The sequence below is a fragment of the Hoplias malabaricus genome, chromosome 10 (genome assembly GCF_029633855.1).
Source record: "Hoplias malabaricus isolate fHopMal1 chromosome 10, fHopMal1.hap1, whole genome shotgun sequence".
NCBI classification, from domain to species: Eukaryota; Metazoa; Chordata; class Actinopteri; order Characiformes; family Erythrinidae; genus Hoplias; species Hoplias malabaricus.
In genome coordinates, this window is record NC_089809.1 from 25,779,501 (window position 1) to 25,801,797 (window position 22,297).

General features: G+C 39.8%; 1 protein-coding gene across 3 annotated transcripts in view; it reads right to left on the reverse strand.

Annotated features, from left to right (window-relative positions):
• LOC136708479 (matrix metalloproteinase-16-like) overlaps positions 1-21,860 on the reverse strand; it is a 72,438-nt gene extending 50,578 nt beyond the window's left edge. The window contains exons 1-4 of one of the 3 annotated variants that reach the window (XM_066683064.1): positions 21,449-21,860; positions 8,493-8,641; positions 7,178-7,192; positions 5,701-5,823 (exon numbers count right to left, since the gene is read on the reverse strand). In XM_066683064.1, coding sequence (XP_066539161.1) covers positions 5,701-5,823; positions 7,178-7,192; positions 8,493-8,641; positions 21,449-21,574 — 413 coding nt within the window. In that variant the 5' untranslated portion in view covers positions 21,575-21,860. Of the gene's footprint in view, positions 1-5,700; positions 5,824-7,177; positions 7,193-8,492; positions 8,642-14,940; positions 15,060-21,448 lie in introns of those variants that run through there. The other 2 variants (XM_066683066.1, XM_066683065.1) reach the window with 2 other exon arrangements.
• Between the last annotated feature and the right edge of the window lie 437 nt (positions 21,861-22,297).

A 22,297-nucleotide genomic window follows, 5' to 3' on the forward strand; every position in this document is an offset into this window, starting at 1 on the left:
TAACTCTTAGCATTAGACATGAGAAGGTTAGTCTCATGAGCAGCAATTTCCAAGTGTATCATTTCATGTTTTGTGCAACTGACCTGAAATCAATATATAAACCTTTGGAATTATAGTGCATTACATGCACTGAAATTAATCAAAAGCATTTATTAGTTTTATGTCACTTGTCAAGGCAATCTTATGTAGGTTGTCTCATGTAGCCTTATGACATCTGCCCTACAGTAAAGTGCACACCTAACTGTACAGTAGGTTTTCAGAATAATATTAATAAAGAACATAACATGCCAAATGAGTTTAATAAGATATACTACTTGTATGGGAAACCATCAATTCACAAATGTATTCAAATACTGCAAGTAAGTGCCATTATTATAAAATCAACCCTGAATTTCACTGGAAACCATTGAAGAGAGGCTAGCACTAGGCCAATGCCTAGTTTTCCTTAAAAGCTCACTAAGGCAAGTATACAAGGCTATGCAGTAGTCCAAACGAGATTAAATAAAAGCATAGACAATTCTCTCCAAGTCCTTAACAGACAAAACCCATCTGATCTTTGCAATTTTGCTTATTTGAAAAAGCATGAGTGGACAAGCTTTTTTATATGCACTGAGAAACTTAAATGAAAGTCAAAAACAACACCTAGATTTTTCAGAGAAGCATTATGAATGAACCAAGAGCCATCTGTAAATTACTGGGTATGTTGTAAATCACTGCATATATTGTCAAGACCAATGACCAGGACCTCAAATTTGCCCTTACTTCAAAAATACTGCAGTTCAACCAGACCTTAATAGCTTCAGTACATTCAGTTAAATTGCCTCCTCTACTGAAGTCATTTTGGCTGACAGAAAGCTTCAGGTTCATATCATATGCATAAAATGAGAAAAAATATCTAGTTAAAACTCCTAGAGGAAGCATGTAAAATGAAAATAAGACAGGGCCAAGAATGGAATCCTGAGGTACTCCACATGTAAGATCAGCCACAGATCACATCGCATTTCTAACAGCCATTGAATATTTTTGCCAAACCTTTTACAAAGACTGTTTATTAAAATATCATCATCCGCTGTATCAAAGGCTGCACTATGATCAAGAAATTCCATGAGAGGTACCTGAGTCTGGGAGCATTAAAATATTATAAAAAAAAAAATTACCCCAAAAGCCCAAAAGTTTCTGTGCTTTGATTCTGGCGAAACCCAGACAGAAACTTTTCTGGAATGCTACTTGACTCCAATGCATGAAGAAATTCATCTGAAACCACTTTCTTAAAATGTTTAAGATAAAAGGAAGCTTAGAGATGAATCTAAACTTTAACAATCATTAAGGTCAAGGCCCAGTTTCTTCAAACGAGGGTGCACGTTGGTTACGTTAAAATACCCCACAACACAGTCTGAGGTAAGAGAAATGGGTTGCAAGTGCTGCACAATCTCTATAACCTCATCCAGAGTTCAGGCTGTTAATCATAATATCTGGATGTCCATTGCCCTAACTCTCAACCCAAACCCTGAAGCTGATGTCAATCAAGTTTTATTCTATAGTTAAACGGGTTTTCAACTGACAATGTATAGGGGACCTCTTTTTACTATGGCTTCAGTCCACAACACTGTCTACAGTCTGTGCTCTTCAGCCAGGTTCCCTGTCTACTCTTTAAGTAGCAGTGCCTCTCTAGCTGTCACAAATCGTCTACTACTGGATCAACTTCTGGCCTCGACTGTCTCTCAGCAGCAATTCTCAAAAATCATGATTCTGTCACTGAGCTGTGTCTGAGATCAGATGTCCTCTGTACTGTCCAGAGCTTCACAAGCAGAAGCTCGGAGGAAGAGGAGCGCAGAAAGTATGTTTGTTGGAGATGTGTTGTCAGTCTGAGGAGCCACTGAAATGGACTGGGTAGTAAGAACCCCTGCTGATGATGTGTCCCCTCCTGCCTCCAGCATGGCAGTGCATGTCTGTCATTCACACCCAAATGCAAACACACACACACACACACACACACACATTATATATATATATATATGCACAGCTGACAGAGCTCTGTTTGCAGCAGTGCTCTTATCTTAGTGTTCCACCATAACTGCACGTGCTCCAGCTTTGCTCCATTACACAGGCACTAGCTGTGGTGCCTCTGTATTGAGCTCTGCTGGAATCTGATACAGAAACATAAGGGCAACGTATTCTAAATTTTATCCTGAGAATGAGGCATGGAGAGCTAATTTGTCTCAGTCTGGATGTGACATTAACATTTTCTGGAAATAACACTTTAGAATTCATCTAAAATTGTAATTAGAAAAAAAAATATATAATAATACCTTTAGAATTTTAGCAGCAATTTCTCCAAGATCTCTAACTGTCCAAATTTCCCAGACGAGATGTGTGACCAGAATATCAGTCTTCTCAGAGACTCCTGAGCCACTTAAATTCTTTTCATACATATTATAGACCTCCAAACAAAGCAGATGGCCATTTTCAACAATGCTACAATGAATGGCCACAGTGAGTGATGCTCATGTTCCATAATAGTGAGCTAGAGATAGATAATTAGGAAGAGATCCAGAGGAGCTGAGACTACATACTGTGAGAAGACTGGGCTAATTACCAGCACCCAGCAGCTGAGCACTGTCCACCACACTCACGCATGCACACACACACACACACACACACACACACACACACAGAACACGCATAGCCAAACACGAACACAAAGGTCTAGAGTGGTGTAATATTTTACGTGAATATTTTATTCACTTAAGCAGATTATATTACTATACACATTGATTCATGTTTTCATATCCCCATAGTAACATCATCTGAGCATTGTCACACTAATTAGAGGAAAAAACTATACTTTTTTTAACTGTGAAAATATTATTTTTTCATCATAAACAACTATTTTAAGCACACTGATGGTGGCCCATATATAACACTGGTTTGAAGCTTATGACCAAATTACAGTGAGTGCCCATTTGGATAAGGTACAGCCTGAATATATCCAACATATCCCCCTATATAAATTCTACATTACCATCCTGATGGTCAGAATTAAAGGGGACATATTATACCCCTTTTCCACAGGTTAACACAATTCCCTGGGGTCTTAATTAAATGTTTGTGGCATGCTTTTTCAAAATACTGCAAGCAACACAGCACCATTCTCTCCTTGTTCAGAATGATCCGTTTCAGCTACTGTTCCTTTAAATGACAAAGAGCTACGGCACAGTTCAGCACCAGAGACCAGGTAGGAGCAGAAGCACCTATATAAGCCACATTTGCTTGATTATTTTTCTTATGTCTTCATGTGCTCCTTGAGTTTGCCTTGCTCTGTGTATCCTCGTATTTGTGATTCACATAAACATAAAGGAGTTCCCCAAATAATGTGCTAATGTACTGAAAATGTGATATTTTTTTTCCATAAAATCAGTGGACTAGAATCAAGTGTAAGATAGAGTGCAAGGTAGAGGCCAATGGTGATTGGATTATTACACTGGAGAATAAGGAAATGTCCACAGTTGGGGAGTGTTCTAACAGAGGTGCATTTAAGACAGACTACTACAGCATAGGCCAGAGAACAGGAATCAGAGAGAGCAACATCTGCCCACCCATCTGCTTCACCCGACTACAAGACAGCATAATCACACACACACACACACATACAGGGACTGAAAAACTCCCACAGCATTCAACCGCCAAGCACCATCCTATTACATAATCATAATCTCTCTTTCTCTATGAACCTTCACTCTCTCTCTCTCTCTCTCTCTCTCTCTCTCTTATATCTCTCTCTCTCTCTCTCTCTCTCTCTCTCTCTTATATATATATATATATATATACACACATCAAAATAAATGTGCAGAGATTAATATGGTAAAATACCATAAATATAAAATATATAAAAGTTGCTGATAACTTTTGAGCCTGTTAGAAGAGTGGATACTTTCTGAAATGTTGAGAGGGTATAAAGGGGACAGAGTGTTCTGAAGAGATTAAAATAAAAAGAAAAATATGGGCACTGTGAGGTTTTGATATGAAGAAAGGTGCATATATAAGCAATAAAAGTTGGGTGTATCTTGGAGGAGATGCTGTTCCTCAGCAGAGAGCGTCTGTTCCATGGGGACTGATTCCTCTGCTGTGGGGGTAAACACATTGTCCTCAGCAGCATTCTTGCATATAAAACACTCAGCTCTCCTCCTGCCTCCGTGCACATCCACAGGCTCCTAGTTAACCAGCCTGTTTCTCAGTAACTGAGGCTCATCCCATTCCCCAAGGATTTAACTGGCAGATTATACTCAGGGTTTTTGTAGCACAGTTATGCCTGAAAATGTCCTACTATATGTTGAAGCTAAAGCTTTAGGATTATCCATGGAATGACTGAATTCTGGACAAGGATCATATTTATATAGAATATAGGTCAGGAGATGTAATTTTGTAACCCCTGTAATATTTAAAGCCCTCTTATATTTCTTATATAAGACACCTGGTAATGTGCAGAGTATTTATAGAATATTTATATGTACAGATTTTTATAGTCTTGTCATGAGCTGGACAATGCGTGATTCAGTGTCCTTGACTGGACTCAACATGGCTCATTTATAATAATGATGTTAACATGGGACATGCCAGGCAGCAGAAATGGGCTTAAAATAGAATAGTATGTTGGAGCATCAGAGAGGGGGAGAAAGAGAGAGAGAGGGTGTACGTACGAGAAAGACAGAGACAGATAGAGAGAGAGAGAGAAAAACCAGCTTGGTGAAAATGGAGATAAGAATCACTGGAGAAGAAGAGATTAAAGAAAAATGGTTGGCAGATGGAGAGAGAGAGAGAGAGAGAGAGAGAGAGAGAGAGAGAGAGAGAGAGAGAGACTGAGGAATGCGGTTGCCTAATTAGTCCAGTAGTGCTACTGGTTAGCTCATAGAGACAAGGGCATTACATCTTCTGTCTAGGCCGATGCTTTTGAATACTGCCTTCACAGTACCAACAGCATGAGTATAAAAACACTGTGGTCCTGTGGGCTAGTCTCACATACTCACACTAATAGATCATAGCTGAGCAGTTTATTTGTTCATGCTAAATGCTAACAACTGTTGCAACTTTGAATAAGTGTTATAGAAAACCAGTACAAATGCCAGTCGGCCTATATATTAGTACAGTCAATAAATAATTTTATGTTTTATAGTCATGCTACACCACTTTGATGTAACAATATCTTCCATTTTCCTTCTGTGCTACTATTACACCCAATCCAGCCAAGTAATCTCAGCTAGCACATACATGCTACTTGTCTATGTTTTTGTGGCAAATCTAACTGGAAACCTTCAAATGACATCAACATCTGCTACCAAAACAAGATGGATTACATAAAAATTAAACCCAGTCTCACCCAATACTATGAGTTTTCACACACATCCACATGCGTTTCACTCAAAAATGAACCACTATTGAGTTGCATTATGTTTTTGTATATAATTAGAAATTAAGCAGGCTGAAAAATGTGTAGTGTAGTGTTTAGCGTAGTGGGCAACACCACTAACCCCATTTGACAGGTTAGAGTTTGGTTCCCAACTAGGTCAGGGACAACATACTAAACCAATAAACCAATAAGCTTGTCCAAACTCACAAGAGATGAAACAACAACATGCATTAGTTGGTGAAGAAGAGATAGGTTGACCACAAGAATAGAGAAGTTATTTAAGCTCTTCACCCTACCTGTATGTGATATGCTTGTGTTGCCACTTCTGTCCCGTGAGGGCGTAGCGTCGTTTCCGTACGCTGAATTTGGAGGCACCGCCAAGCTGGTCTGGAACCCCACATCGGGGCTTTTTCATCCAGCTATTTAACAGAAAGACAAAGAGAAAGATATGGAGGAACAAACCCGGTTTACTATCACACTCATCAAATCACTCTGCTACACACAGGCAATCAAAACCAAATCTTATTAGATATAACACATGGCATATATTTCATATTCCACACACATTATTCTAGGTATACTATCTGCAAGTGGCTTTTAGAGACTGACAGCTATGAAGAGTAACAACTAAGCCACTCTACTGACAGAGGAAAATGAAAGAGAATAATCTGTTTCAGAAGCTACGTGTGTCTTTGTGTTTGAACATGCATCTAAAAATGTGCCTGATAATCAGTAGGTAATCTAAAAATTAAATGTGAAATGTCTTTTAAGGAATAAAATGTATGTGTAAGTATGCTTTCCTCACCACTGTTGAGGTACTACAGTAAAAACTATCAACTTGCATTTAGTTGCATAGTTGTATCACTCATTTAAGAGAACATTATTTTAACCAATACAGTGCAATGTCAATAATAAATTTCCTCTATATACAGTACTGTGCAAATGTTTAGGCACCTAAAACGATTATCATTATTAATATGTGAATTAATGTGTCTTCTCAATAGATGTTCAGCTTATTTAAAATTATATAGTATACAAATACAATAACATAAAAACTGAATACAGTAAAAGTAAAATAATATTTTTCTTCTAAAAAGAGTAGAGGTTTTGTGAGCTAGTGAGAAAAACAAAGTTTGTTCCCAGATATTTTTCTTAAACATAATGAAATATTTATTAACCAGTAAAACTAAGTATAGAAAGAAAACCTCAAATAATAGACTGAGAGATTTAGAAAGAGTAAACCAACACGTTTACACACAGAATATCATAACTTACCGAAATAATATAATGTTATTTGTATTTATTACAAATAATAGTTTGTGGGGGTAGTTTGTGAGATTTTTTTTTGTTTTCTTTTATAGCAAATAAACTCCTACTACTCAGACAAAATGCTTTTTAAATCCAATTCTCTCAGGTACCTAAACCTCTGTTGCACAGCACTGTAGATTCTGTAGCTACCTGCGACAGCTTACTGTGAAATTTGATTGTGAATGTGAGAACTGAGAGATATTAAGTCATTTGTAACAGATTACTACATATTACTAACTACTTTAACACTGTTTCCCAAATTAATCTCTCACTGCTTCTACACTAATATGTCAGAGAGAGAGGTATGAACACTATTAGCAGGTGAGCCTGTTCAACACCTGTCACTGCATACAGATTTGAGGTGTGTAATTTGCAAAGGAATTGTCTCAGTTGTCTCACACACACACACACACACGGACACAACTACCCGAAGAACAACCCACAAGAGAAGAATCGGTGCCTCACCTTATAGTGTTAGCGCTACACCATTACACAGAAGCAAAGAAGGAAACAAAAGGACACAACAATTAAGATATTAGAGGGGCAAAATGTGTTAGCTGTTGAAACATCACATTGTGCAGGGTGTTGATTAGTGTTAGCACATTGGATATGTGCTCTGGGAACTAAATATGCCATGGATCAGTGGAGCAATTTAGACCTCAGGGTATCAGACTAAACTGAACCAGGCACAGCAGGTACTACGCATTCACTGAGAGGGTCAAAAATAAAGATAGGTAGGTAGGAAGAAAGGGATAGATGTGTGCATGTATGAGTTTGAGTATGAGAGAGAGAGAGAGAGAGAGAGAGAGAGAGAGAGAGAGAGAGAGAGAGAGAGAGAAAGCTCTCCCTGATTGAGGGAGCAAGAGTAAGAGAGTTATTTTCCCCTTTTTTCTTGGGGCTTGTCTTAGTTTGGGTTACATCCTGCCTGCAGCTTTGATCAGCTCAGAGTGCTGTGCCAGTCCTAAAGGCAACTTTGATCAAATGAGAGCCTGTGACTTAAATCATGTCTCTGGCTTTTTCACAATCCTGAATCGTTTCCTCGGAACAAAGTGCTGATCTATAGCCATGTGGGGCACTGAGTGAGTGGCCAGGAGCTGGGTGGCAGGAGTGTGTGAGTTTGATTAGCATTTGATTCACAGTTTTAAACTGTTTGCATTTAGGTAATGTTCAACCAAGTCTGATGTCTGATGTAGGTTGCAGTAACACATTCTTTGAATCCTGTAGTTAAAATGCTTCATAAATGCTTTTATAAGGCGTTAAAATGGGAAACATTATACCTTATAATATCTGGCATTAAACTGGCCCTGCTGTTAAGCAGTCATAATTACATGCAGCACATTCTTATAAAGCAAGTGTATATGAGTTCAGAGGGTCAGGTTCCATGAGGCATGGTTAGATGTAAGTATATAAATCTGGGCCCAGTTTCCTAAATACGTTTTAGTGTTAACTTCATCTTAACAGGGAGAGAGAGTTTTCAGTGTGATGCTCACTCTACCACTAAAGAATCTTCTTTGTTCTAAGATGCTTTTGGAAAACCCAGCTTTGATTATTATTTTATTTGAATATTTAAGGCATTATATGGTATATATAATACCTTATAATATGCGGCATAAAGGGATTAATGATCGGGATTAAGGATTAATCATAGGCTATACAACCATGTCCCACGCGCTAACCCGTTGTGCTTATATATGCTTTATAAATGTATTGATTAAACACAATGAATAGGAGATTTATAGGAACTGTTAGCAAAACTGACTGAGTGACCAAAGCTACTCACTCTATGGTGTTCTTGTCCAGTGCTCCAGTGACATTGAGGCCATAGAGACGCTGCATGGCAGCGATAGCAGACTGCATGGTCTGAGCTGAGCGCAGGACAGACATTCTGGGGTCTGTGGGGGGGAGGTAGCCGTACCGCTGGAGCCATGCCTGTGGGACACAGAAGACAAGAATTAGAGGTCAACTAGAGGGCAACAGTCCATGGCCTAAAGGAATTCTGCATTACTGACCACAAACGCTGCTACAGATAATCAATGCTGAGAATGTGTCTCTTTGACAAATGCTTGACTGCTGCAATTACTTTAATCGCTGCTATTAGTAGGTCAAACATAGCTCTTGAATTAGTTTTGATTTATAGTTTATGGGAAATGGGCAATCTGTATAATACTATGTTGTGTCAGGGTGGACTGGTTTTAGCAGCGCAGACACACACAAACACATACACACATACACTTATATTACAACAATAAACCCGGGGGCTACTGTTTTGAATAGATTTGCTCATTTGACCTGCCTGCTGCCTGCTGGCACACATCTGAGTAAATCAGGACTCTACTGCACTCATCATGACACAGTGTGTGTGTGTGTGTGTATAAAGTTATGTACAATAAGATGTCAGTCTTTCTGCCCATGAGGGTCTGATCACTGCTCAGCTTGGGTGGGCTTAGCATTTCACTCCTAATCCAACATGTTGGAGTGCACTCAGTAAGGCGCCCATGGCGAAAAAAAAAAAAAAAAAAAAACTCATTGCAGTTTCCAAAAGCACTAACTTTTATATCAGATATTTTCTTGCATGCACTGCAAGATGCTATCCCTGCCTTACTGGCACCTAAGCATACTTAAAAGGCCCATATTGTAGAAAAAAAATTCTTTCATGTTTGAACTGAAGTAGTCAACATAGTTTTGAATTTAAAGTTACAGGGACTGGCCCTAACTGTGTCAAAAACAAGACAAAACTAAACAAAAGAAACAAAATAAAACATTACAAATGGACATCAGGGTGGAAATAAAATACACCACAACATAAGACAGGGGCCCTTTAACATATTTCTGTAAAATTTACACTAAGTGGTCTTTCTGAAGGCTTAAGCTTCTAGCAGAGATAGCTCAGTGTTAAGATTCTTTGATGATGAAATAGCAGTAACACTGATGGTTGCAGAGATGAGAACTAATTAAACCAAACATTCCACTCTATAATTACTTTATATTTGCCAGAATAGCATTCATTTTGTGAGAGAATAAGTGACAGAAAAGGGAATAAACAAAACATTTCTTTAGTGAGGAGTGGTATGCATTGCCAGGTTGGACAAACTTCATAGATTAGCTATTACTTTATACTTGGAGATATTGTACCATGTTGTTTGTATTTCCTACTGTATAAGGCTCTTCAACTGTTCTGAACAGTAGACTGGTGATGGTCACTTACTGAAAAATATCTTCCACATTTATACCAAATGTATCTGTACATTTAGGTTCTTGGACATTTGCAGTAGATTGCTACTCAAGAGTGTGTTTTTGAGCAAAGAACAGATATTTTCTGACACAGCAGTTGAAAAGGTATATTTTTCAATGGGGGGACATCCATGAAAAGCCATATTTGTTACAAAATCTATTTTTCAGACTGTTGTTCCAGATGAATATTGTCAGCTCATAAAATGTGAAAACCTCTTGAAACTGGAGATGAAGTTTATTCTGCTGCTGCACTGTGGAAATTTGTATCACAGAAATGCAGAAAAGTGCTTTTCCTATCATCATACACATCATAATCATCATGTACAATTTTAATCCAGAGTTACTCAAACCTGGAAAGCAGGATGAATACATGTCCACTACAAAGCATTTCTGTGTATGATAAAGATGAGTATTTGCTCCATCTGCTTTTAACCAATGAAACATCTCTGTAAACTGCTTAATAGAACAGAGTATAACAAAATACAACATGATTCTTAAACAACAAGATGCAATTTCTAGCAAAATAGCATTAAACCTATATTAAGGACCCACAAAATCTTTAAACCATATAACAATTATATCCGCAATCCACATAACACATTCTGTCTGTCTGTCTCCCTGTACTCACTCCCTACTGGATCTGTGTAGTTGATTAATAAATCTCCTTTAATGACATATCCACAAGCTGAGATATCAAACATGAATCACTCCATCTGGCTTGTTTATCTCTGCTCTTTACTGTGACACAATGGTACCGAGCTGCAAAACCCAACAGATTTGGTCACCTGTTTAATCTGATCTGCAAAACATGACTCAATGCACTGTGTTCCATTGCTTTTGATAATTGGTAGCAGGGTGCTACTTGAGAATGAAGATTCCTGTCACAGGAAAAACTTATTTCACCCAAAAACTGGGCCATGCTGTGAACTGTCTTCTAAATTCCTATCCTCCTGCTGTGAATTCTCTTTTCTCTCTGCTTCATATGGAGAGTGAGCTTGCCCTTCCTTCACCACTTGTAGCTGATGACAGATCCATTACAGAAGATAAGAGGCAAGCAGTTCACCTGCACTCCACTAAGGTACAGTTGGAATAATCAAAATTACAGGGTTTTTTTGCTTTTATGTAAACAGAATAAAACTGTTATTAATCTCAGCTGTTTTCTCCCACAGCACCCTCCCTGCTTTATAGTGCCTGCCTGAAACAAGAAAGAAAGAGCATTCGGGGTGTAAATATCCACATTTATCAGAAGGAAGGAAAGACATGGTCCTGGTAGTGCAGTATTAGACATGGTTCACCCTCACTTACAGACAGCATATGTCGCAACGGAAAATCAGGTTTAATACAAACAGAATAAAGCAAAGCCTCTAATAACTGTTTGGCTTTGGTTGGAAAGCACAGTGCAGAGGCATCTCTGCCTCATTGCACAATCATCATCTTACACGCACTGATGTAAGTTACCAACGTCTAGACACTGGGCTGCCTAATTACTCAGCTCTGGGCCTTGCATATGTATTTGTTTTGGGTGTTTCTGACACAAATGTTTTAAAGATGTTTTACACTTTGTTTTAATGGGCCCCTTGGCTACAAATGTTCAAGTGGTACATTCAGTTTTGCTTTCAAACTGAAAATATCCGCCCTGACCATCCTTCCACTGTGAGAAAATGACTTTTGCACAATGTTTTATGCAAAACACTACAAACCATCTACATTAGTCCAACCAAACATAAATACAAATACAATAGAAAATAATATCCAAATATATAAATATGGTGCAAACGATGTGCCCAATTTGTTTCACAACATGCAAAAACCTCAGGGGTTGAGTAAGCTTGGAAATTCTGTGTCAGCGAAAGTGAGACCTGGATGCCAAGTTGCTTGTGTTTGCTGCATATTGACCCAGTTATCTAGTACTGTTTAGAGTGTTTTATAGAGTTTGAGATTTTCACTCCAAAAGTGTAGTAAACACAGCCTGGGGCCTGAGACAAGCAGGCTGCTGAATAGCATTTGCCAACCCCTTAATCCTCTCCAGCGGGTCCAGACTGGACAGTGCGGGGGAGTGCAGATTTACAGCAAGAGAGAGCAAGTGAATTATATTCCCCTAGGGACAGTAAGGTTGACAATCACATAACCTTTCATTTGTTTTGTCCCAGGATGCACAAAAGTCTCATCAGGACCTCCATCACTCTGCCAAGTTATCTACCTTCTTTTCTTTATACGTACACATGAATTTAAAAGGATGTTAGACGGCTTAGAATGTTTGTTCCTAAACATTTTCTTGGTGTTGTTTTGTAATTAAGTAAGAACCTGAGTCTGAGTTAAGGTTGAGCTTAAAGGAGCAAGAAGCATTAATTTACTTTACCATCTAATAATATGATACAGAGTTTATGAAATCTATCTATCTACTGAAAAATAAAATGTTTGAACCTCTTTTTTTTTCTATAGAGTGCTTCCCTTACACAGGGGTTCCTATGTTTAAAGTAGGTTTGTTACAGAATTTCTGGTAGGTTCTAAGTCAGTGTCAGTATAATGGCTGTGTCATTACATGAAGAATCATCACTGGGGAAAATGACTTTGTGCTTCTTTACAACTTCCAATATAATGACATGTCCGGACCTATTTTAGTCAGGGAGCAGCATAAGGGCACACAATCTGACTAAAAACAGCCTTACAAGAAATATAGAATAAAAATTTTATGTTAAATTATCATGCAGTTGATATTTGTTTTTAAAATACTGAAAATATTTCTGATACAATATGAGAAGCATAAAATGTATTATTTATCATAATCATGTCCACATTTAGGTTTCATTTATAAGAACAGCACTCCAGAAATATTGTCTTATGAACAAAACTAAATTAAATTAAACAGTGACGAAATGTTAGAAGAGGAATATAATCATTTAAAAAAGAACAAACAGCAATAGTCCACAACATAAAGGACTGACAACCTAAACCCAAGCAGCAACCAAACAAGTGCAGAGAGGTACAATAGTCCCAGGCAAGTCATAAAATTACAAGAATTTTTTTTATTCACAGTTAGCCAGAGACAGAAAATGCTGTGTTGCTGCAATACCAGTATAATAAGAGTTTTAAATGCAATTGTGCTCCTAGGTTTATGCGACATTGGGGCCTATGGGAGATCATTTTCTGTACCATTTGTTACAAGCATTTATATCACATACACCCCCCCCCCCCCCAAACAAAACAAAATCATTACAAACTGTAAAGCTAAACTGAACTGAATACCTGGACTAAAGCGAGGAGGGCGAATGAGTGAGAGTAGGTGTAGAGTGTGAGAATGCTTGAGAAAAGTGAGACAATGGGAAAGTGAGACAGAGAAGGAGAGAAGGACAGAGAGGGGAACTGGCACATGCTTTGGCTCTTTGACAGAGACTAGGGCCAAGTCCTGTCCACTGAAGTCCTAACTCCTTTATTCATTCATTCCCTTGGTGATGTATGGCCTTCTTTGATCTGCCAGAGTGAAAGTGCTGAGCTAGACACAGAAGGTCAATGCTGTTTCATGCCCAGCTGTCATCATTCAGTGCAGTTGTAATTCACTAGGATTCTCTTGTTAGATGGACACGAATGTGTAGCTATACCTTTAAGAAAAAAACATGACTTCAAAAGTTGTTTCAGTCTTATATACAGTACATGGCCAAAACTTATGTTAGATAAACATGTGCTGGCCATATATCTTTTTTTAGTATTTGATGGTGCACCAATAGTCCAGAGAACACAGTTCCCCTGCTCCACAACCCTGAGCTAGGAGGATTAATACCCCTGGAACTAAAGCTTGGCATTGGACATGATGAAGTTCGGCTCATTTGCAGCTGCTACAGAGCATCCCATTTCACTTTAGGATTTTCTGTGGAGAATATACAAGCTGTCAGTGTACAGCTGAACAACTACAAACCTGCAAACGTTTAGACATATAGTGTATGACAGAAGAGATTATAAACAGCCGTTGTAAAAGCCAAACAACTTTGTCATGCTAATAAAACCAATCTTAAACCACACAATTTATTGTGGTCAAAAAATGCCACACGCATTTCAGAACACAGACAGACATGGGTTTGGCAGCTGAAGGTAGTTGGGAGGCTGCACGCTCAGCACACTGGAATGAACTTACAGAAATTATCCAGCTCATGGCTCAGATCAGTTCACAAACAGTCCAAAAGAGAACTAATTAGCCCAGCGGAAACTTCAAAGCAGAACCTTTAAAGCCGCAAGGATACTTCATTAAGTACGAGTCACCCTGGCAGTGGAGAAGTGGCCATGGCAACATCCATAGACAACTGTTGTCAATGACAACAGGAAACACGTTGCCATTTGCCATTATTTGCTTTCTCCTTGGTTAATTTGGGTCATTCAAAAAAGAAATTAAATGCACAATATGAAACATCATCTTAATGTTGTAAAGAAAGCACAGCAGATATGAAACAAAAAACGAATGTTCAATTAAATTAAAAAGTACACTCATGAAAGCCACACATTTGCTCTGATCTCCAAAAGACCAGAATGTGTCGGCTGATGACTGTGACTGCTCTAATGCTTATTTGAGCTTAAATTCAGACGGAGCGCTATGTGTGGCAATGTGTAAGTATGCAGTGACTAAGCATGTGTACATTTGAGTTACAGACACAGTGGAGGGCAATGAATGCATCCGAGGCCATGCAAGCTCAAAACATGCATTTGTTTTTAAAGCTTGCCATATAATAGTGATTATAATTAGCTAAATGTTACATAAGGAACACTGTATCTTTTGATTGGTCACCTGAGCTGTGGGCATGTGTGTACACTGTTTCAGGTTCACCTAATCTCTCTCTCTCTCTCTCTCTCTCTAAATTATTCAGCACAACAGGCACCACCACATATTGCTTGAAGTCTCCATGACAACCACCCTCCCACATGCTCAGGCGCTGTTGCCACTTTTGGGCAAATGTCAAGAAATGCCATGGCCCTTGTAAAGAATTTAATGTTAGACTCACATTACGTACCTTCTCCGAAAGGTGAAATCTGAATCCCAGTCATCTCCGCCCTGACTCTCTCATTAGACGCATTCTTGCCTCTTAATAGATGTTTCTGTTTGCCTGTTAGGAGCTAAATTAGTTTCTCAACTTGTTTCGTTTCTTATATCACATCACACAGAGAAAATGTGGCATAAAGTCAATCAGCTGTGGCATGGGGTGACATATCCCCCACACTCCCACAGTGTCACGCCATGAAAAATGACTTGTCATGAGGGCTGAGAGTACCTCCTGTCTCCATGTGCTTCTGTTGATCACCACTGGAGTTGTCAACAACATTAAAGATTGAATAGCAGCAAATGCTTTTCACAGTCTTCTTCAGCAGCTCTCCACAGAGCTAAGCACAACAGAGCGCGAAAGAGATGGAAGTGTGTGTGTGTGTATGAGAGACAGAAAGAAAGAAAGAGAGAGAGAGAGAGAGAGAGAGAGAGAGAGAGAGAGAGAGAGAGAGAGAGAGAGAGAGAGAGGACTTACAGTATACAGAAAACAAAAGAGACAGAAAAAACCCAGATGAGACACTTACAGCGGACAGGATGATATAGAGTTCAGAAAGCCAGTGACAGAGTAATTGTCTGAGAGAGAGACTGAGAGGGAGAGAGACAAAGGTAAGAGAGACACTTAAGGCAAAAATCTTGGAACATGGCTATGAGACACTAAATTAAAAGGAAGGAGAGAGAGAGAGTGCAGGAGAGCGACAGAGAAAGAGAGACAGAAAGAGAGTATAGACGTACAGCAGATGGAAGGCAACAGAAAACGTGAGATTAAAAGAAAGAAATGAGAGGGGGAGAAGGGGAGTCAGATACAGTGGACAGAAAAAATTGTAGTGCAGAGAGAAAGTGAATGAGAGGCAAAATAGGAAGGTGAGAAAGAAAAAAACAGAGGGACTTACAATGGACATTAAGCCTTCCAGATGCCTAAGAGAGAGAAGATGGAGAGTAGGGGAATAGAGAGAGAGACATGGAGAGAGAGAGAGAGAGAGAGAGAGAGAGAGAGAGGGAGAGAGAGAGAGAGAGAGTTTAGGAGAACCTGAAAGTGATGCAGCAGTCCACAGGATCTGCTGTGCGACAAAAATGTTTGTTAAAAAAAAATCAAATATAAAAAAACGACCTTTCATTGTAAATGTGTTGTGCTTGGTGCTGGTGCACTGTCTGGCGTCCGGCAGGACTGTAGGATAGGTAAACAGACTGACATATCGTATCCACCCCAGGGGCCTGAACAAATCTGTTCACCCAGCAAAGCCAAGCTGACGTCAGAAAGGCCATGTGTGAGCACAACATGTTCAAAGCAGAGAGCATCTCTCCCTGTCTCTTGGTTCCTCAGAATGACACATTGTAGAAACAGAACGTACGTTGCTTGATAGTAGCTAAAATGCACCAAGCTTTAGTGCATATAGTCATATTTTATTGCTCAAGAAGCAAGACTCAAAGCAGAGGAACGAGTGTGAGCTTTGACTTCAGCAAACTGAATCAGGCTCTGGGGTGTTATGATATGACTGCTCAGTAGTAGGGCAGCAGGCAGGAAGATGGGTAATGTGAAAAGAGATCAGCCCCAGGGGTGGGTATTTTTGCTTGGTCCCTGGCTGGGAACCACTCTAGGGGGAGTTTATTTCCAGGCAATAAACACTGAGGCACTGCTCCCCACCCCCACCACACTCCTTAAACAGAGAGCAGGTGTGGCAGAGCAGGACTAATACACAGGTGTCAAACTGTACAGTTTACCCATATAAAATGTGTGTTTGTCCACACCTGGAAGTATATGACCATAAAAAAGCTAAAACACAGGAAATCTAGTTGAAATTGCTCTATCTCATGATTCTTTTTACCACTCTGTTTTTCTCTTTTGTAATACTGCACACATTCTAGACACTCATGCAGCGTTCCATTTGAACTCAGATTTTGGAATTTACACGTTCCAAATAGGAAATTTAAACTGGAACACCCCTTTGGAAACTGGGAAGACACTCACCGATCCAGAGTTAAGAATCCAGGATGGCTGCCTGCACATGAACAGTATGTAAAAGCAGCACAATCATGTTAATTAGTTTATTAGCGCTTCTATCTGTTTCCCATTGACTAAGACTAAACACAGTCTATGTTGTTATAATCATATTTAGTTTGATGTGCCAGTAGTATGGCAAGGTAAGATGCTCATCATCTGTTTTTGTGTGTGTTTGACTTTGGTTGTTGTCGTTTTGTGCAGCCAGTGCTATACTGTAAAATAAATTTGAAACACTGTTAATACACTGGTTGGAAAAATGGAAAAATGGAAAAAACACACACAAGAAAAAAAATATTCATGTCATCAGACTGTCAATAAAACTGTTCTATTGAACTGTAATAATTAGCTTAATGTCAGATTTTGTGTCACTCATGCCATAAAATATATTGACAATCATTTATTTAATTTTCACAAGCATCTCAGAACACCAACTGTCACTTACACTAATTGTCCGTTGTTAAGTGATAAAAATACTGTGTAATTTTTTTTGATAGTTTAAAAAATAATTACTATGATTATTAGTGTAATATCTCACAGGAAAATCAAAACAGGATCTTCACTGTTGTTGCTAATGATGTGTAACAGAGTAATTATACATTTGTGAGGCTGTGAGTATTAGGTTTACTGTCAGCAGAGGTAGACAGGTGGACATCTGTGCTAATAAACCCAGTGCGTTTTAAAGCTCGTTCCTGACCCTTTACAGCAGAGCTTGATGTTGGCCTGTCTGACACAGCTGTGGCCACGTCAGCGCAGGACATCACACCGAAGCCTTTCAATAATTCTGAGAGATCCCTAGAGGCCGCTTGTCAGAAACAGTAACACAGTAACACAGAGAGCCAGCTTTTGTAGAGCTACAGCACCGGCACCCAGCAGGACTCTCCACATCAATGGCTTTCTGAAAGAGGAAAAGTGAAATAGCCAGGATCGTGCTCAGCTCAGATGATTGTGTATTCTCTTTGAGGCACTGGGTTTGCCCACCCCGCTTTTTCGTACTAGCTGCTGAACCTGAGGCAAGGTGGTCCAGTGTGTGATGTGTTTGTGTGTGTATATTTGTGTCTGTGTGTGAGTCTGCATGAGTGTATGGACATGTTGGGGTTCAAAATGTGTGACTCACACCAGGCTTTTGCACCTGACATTGAGCACAGAGGCAATAAACTCTGACTCACTCAGGCAAAAAACACTACACTGCCTCGGCCTCACAAAGAAACCTGCCATTTTTAGGATCTGACAAAGGTATGAAGGAAGGAAGGAAGCTGCCCACATTGCAAGTAGCAACAAACACAAAAAAGAAGCTTCATCCCAGCACTACTTCCCAGTTCTTTGTCTGTTTTATCATGACATCAAAAAAGAAAATAAAGATAAGGAAAAGAAAGCAGAGAAAGGCGCTTTGTTCAGGTCCATTCACTGGCACCCACGCAGACGCATGCACATTATCTCCAACAAAGTCACAAACACTTCACATTTATGTCAAGCATGTCATTATGAGGAGATCAGACTTGTGCTGGAAGACAGATGGAGTTTTGCTCGTGCTGTTGGACATGACTGACAGCACTGTTATTTATTTATTATCGCATTATTATGGATTTTGTGAAAATAGGCAGTGACTTCACCATGAAAGATGAAAAATAGACCAAAAAAAGAAAACAAAACAAAGGCCTCTCTGACTCAAATGACTGTGATTAACAATTTTTTTTTCCACTTCATTTTGTCAGTTTCATGTGTTCAGTCAACCATGTTGTGAAGAAATGACTTTGTTGTTGTCTCTAGTCATATTTGGCAATTTCCAAATGACAAAAAAAAAATGGCTGCAGAAGGTCCCTGGGAGATAAGCGGAATGAACAAATTATGCATGCATTGTCTCCTCTTAATAATTTAGACTTTTTCCATAATATATAATACTTTTGCCTGTGCATTCTTGCATAACACTCTTTCTTAGCTTTTTGGCGCACTTGTTAATACCTTCTTTGTCCGTCACACGCAATTAACAATGGCACGCGCAAAGAAAAATGTTCAGCTCTACTGGGAAGAGAGGCCATTTGAAAAAGAAATGGGACCATTACAAAACAAATGAAATTAAATGTGTCTGTGCCATTGTGGCAGAACTGTACTAATCTGAGGAAATGGCTTTTTAGCTGCAAGGGAGAGGAACAAAGGCGTGAAAGTGTGGGGAGAAGAGCTCTGTTGGCAGAGTGAGTGCAGGGGTCAAGTTGTGTCCGTGCTCTGGGGGGGAAGGGTGGAGTCAAGGACCTGATGTATGACCACTGGCCTCGGCCCTTTAGCCAGAGTCTGAAGATGTCTCTGGACAGCAGCCCCACCATAAAGAACAGGCCAGGATCCAGCTAAACTCTCACTACTGCTTACCACTGTCAGTTGGGAAAATGAGACCCAGGCTTATCCTGTACTTTACTCTTAACACTCCCTCTATCTCTATCTCTGTGTGTTTGTGTGTGTGTGTGTGTGTGTGTGTGTGTGTGACCACAGAACACAGCAACAAAGACCTGTCACTGCCAGACCAAGGCAGCACACAAGCCAAACCACGCCAGTAACCCAGTATGATCTTAACCACCTTCCATTTGTACCACCACAGGGGTGGAAAGTGCATATGATTTTCTCTCTCCCTCTCTCTCTCTCTCATTCTCTCTCTTTGCAGACTGAACATTGATGTTAAATGTGTCTATACTCATTGATATACCCTGGCTGATGAAAGACAGTTAGACAGAACTCACTGAGAAATTGAACACCACCCCTCTTTCGCCCACATGCTCTCCTTCATTCTATATCTCCCTATTGAAAAGTTCAAACCACTGAAAAAGTTGTGGTGAGTTTTGCCTTAAAAATAGATTAGCTTCAGCCCTCTATTTTGGTAGGAGTTAGTCCCAATGAGTTCCCAAAATACAAATCTCTCAGTGAGTACACATAAATACACAACTCTAAGTCTGTTTGTGTAGTTTCCACAACTGATTTGCCTATTGACAGGCTCTGGTTCAGGGAGATTAAGCCCGAGATTAATTTGGAGCTGCAAAGACAGGGAACCTCTCATACACACTTCAGACTCTGCCAGCCTCAAACAGGCAAGTTTTCAACAATATTTAAGCACATTTTTTTTTAAATGACAAAGCAGCTTATTATTGTACTGCTTATTTTATAACAGTGTTTATGAGGTCTTCCTGCAGCCTCTTATATGAACAGTTACGTAAATCCAACCCAAACTCTGAGCCCTTTGTTCCTGAATTAAACAAAGTAAGCAGAAATGGTGATATCCTCGCTGTGTTACCATTCAAATATTTGTAAAGACTAGCCCACTTTTCTTTTCTTACTGGCCAGAGCTGGCTGGCTGGATATCAACCCGTTTCGAGCAGATTTATTCCACCCTCTTACGACTCGAGTCATGCCAACAAGAAAAAGAAAACCGACCAGCTTTTACAGGCTCTGGGCAATCTCCTATCCAGAAGAAAATTAAAGACATCATGATGAACAGCAGTGGACAGTCTCTTTTTGCAGCAGCCCTGACACTGGGCTAAGTAGAGTATGCAGTTTTTAGAGAGGGAGGAGATGCATTAACCCATGTGCTGTGCAGCTTGTACTAATGTATAAGATATATGAGTATGCTTCACTGTACGTGTGCTGCTTTGTGTACACAGTAGGCAATGAGAACCAGCTGGGCAAGTGACACCAGCCTGAAATGTTCCTGCTTGCCGATACAGCATATGGTACCATGTTAGGCAACAAACTACAGTGTTGTAAGTCCATTAAACTGTGATTGTTCCTACATCAAAGTTTCATGTCTGACAGCCTGTGTATATGTTCTGAAAGAAGTGGTTTGACTGCGGACCGAGTCTTCATTTGTGGTTTTGTCTATGTTTGTGTTTATGATATATTTTAACTTTATATAAAATGTATACACAGGGTCTTACTAAAGTAGCAAAAGAAAAAGAAAAAGTAGCTAGTATTATTAGACATTTATAGGTTGCCCTGCTCTACAGCTGGGAAAATGAAAATACTACTCCAAACTGACAGTACTTTTGTAGCATTATGGTCTGTGTGCACTGCCAAAAAGAGATTTCAGTCAGATCTAAAGAGAATGATCCTCAAATCAATAATCTGTGATAGTGCCTATATCAAGCATTCCCCTACTGACTGCCTGCAGACGTGTTATTAATGTGGACACTGAAATGGATATTGAAGCCTTCATTTTGGTGGGTTTATTTACTCGTGTAAGGTATGTAATGCACAGCATGATCATAGGTCTTACTGAAGTTGCAGACAACAACAAAGGTAGCTGCAAAGAGTCGCCATTCATAAGTTACCCTCCGCTGGAGAATCAAAATATAACTCCAGACTGACAGTTTTTCAACGTGACAGTCTATGTACAGTGAAATAATTGAACGGAGTAGGCTCTAAAGTGAAGGATGCTCTATGGACCAGTGTTTGGCTCTGTGGAGAGTGTGTTTGTGTGTGTAATGTTTAAGGCCAGTCTTACCTCTACACTGAACGGCTGCTCCTCTCCGCAAACGGCACATACAATCCAGAGCATGAAGTGCAAGCACAACGCCCCCGGACAAAAGCTATTCAAACGCCTCCCAGTGTGGAAAGGTAACAAAAACATAGTGACCCTGTACTGGCTTGGGGCGATTCTGTGTTTATTAAGAGTCAGTAAAAGAACTGGAAGGAGTAAATCCCCGCGCTTCAGTTGGATGGCAACATTGGGGAGGATGTTTCGACCGCTGGAGAGCCGGAGAAACAAGAGCAGGAGGAGGAGGAGGAGGAGGAATGGAGGAGTCGTCGAGCTCGAGAGAAATCTGGAGAAGCGCTCGCCCTCGCGCTCTGTCCTCTCCTCGGCGCGTGCGTGAACTGTCCGCTGGCCTCCAGCGCGTGCGGATCGGACGCTCTGATCAGTACCATTGAGTTAGGCTCGTCTGTTCAACGGCATAACTGCTAGTTTTCAACCATTGCCTGCCTCTCTGCGCCTGCGCTTTACTGACGCCCCCCCACTCCTCTCCACCGAGCCCCTCCCCTCCCCTCGCGCTCAAAACGGAGGTGGATCAGCGTCATCCAGCAGACACACATCACATCAGATAGCACACATTCACACAGAAATACGGCAGTACAGCACGAGCCATAACAACAACAACTAGAAGAAAGGTGATAATGATAATTGAACATACAAGAATGATGATGATGATTGCTGATGTTGCTAGCAGTATTACTTCTAGTGCTTCTACTAATAATGATAATGGTGATAAGCAACATCCCTCAAAATACAAAATAATTATTATTATTTGTATTATTAGTAGTAATAATATTGTGAATACTTAAGTATTTGTTTTAT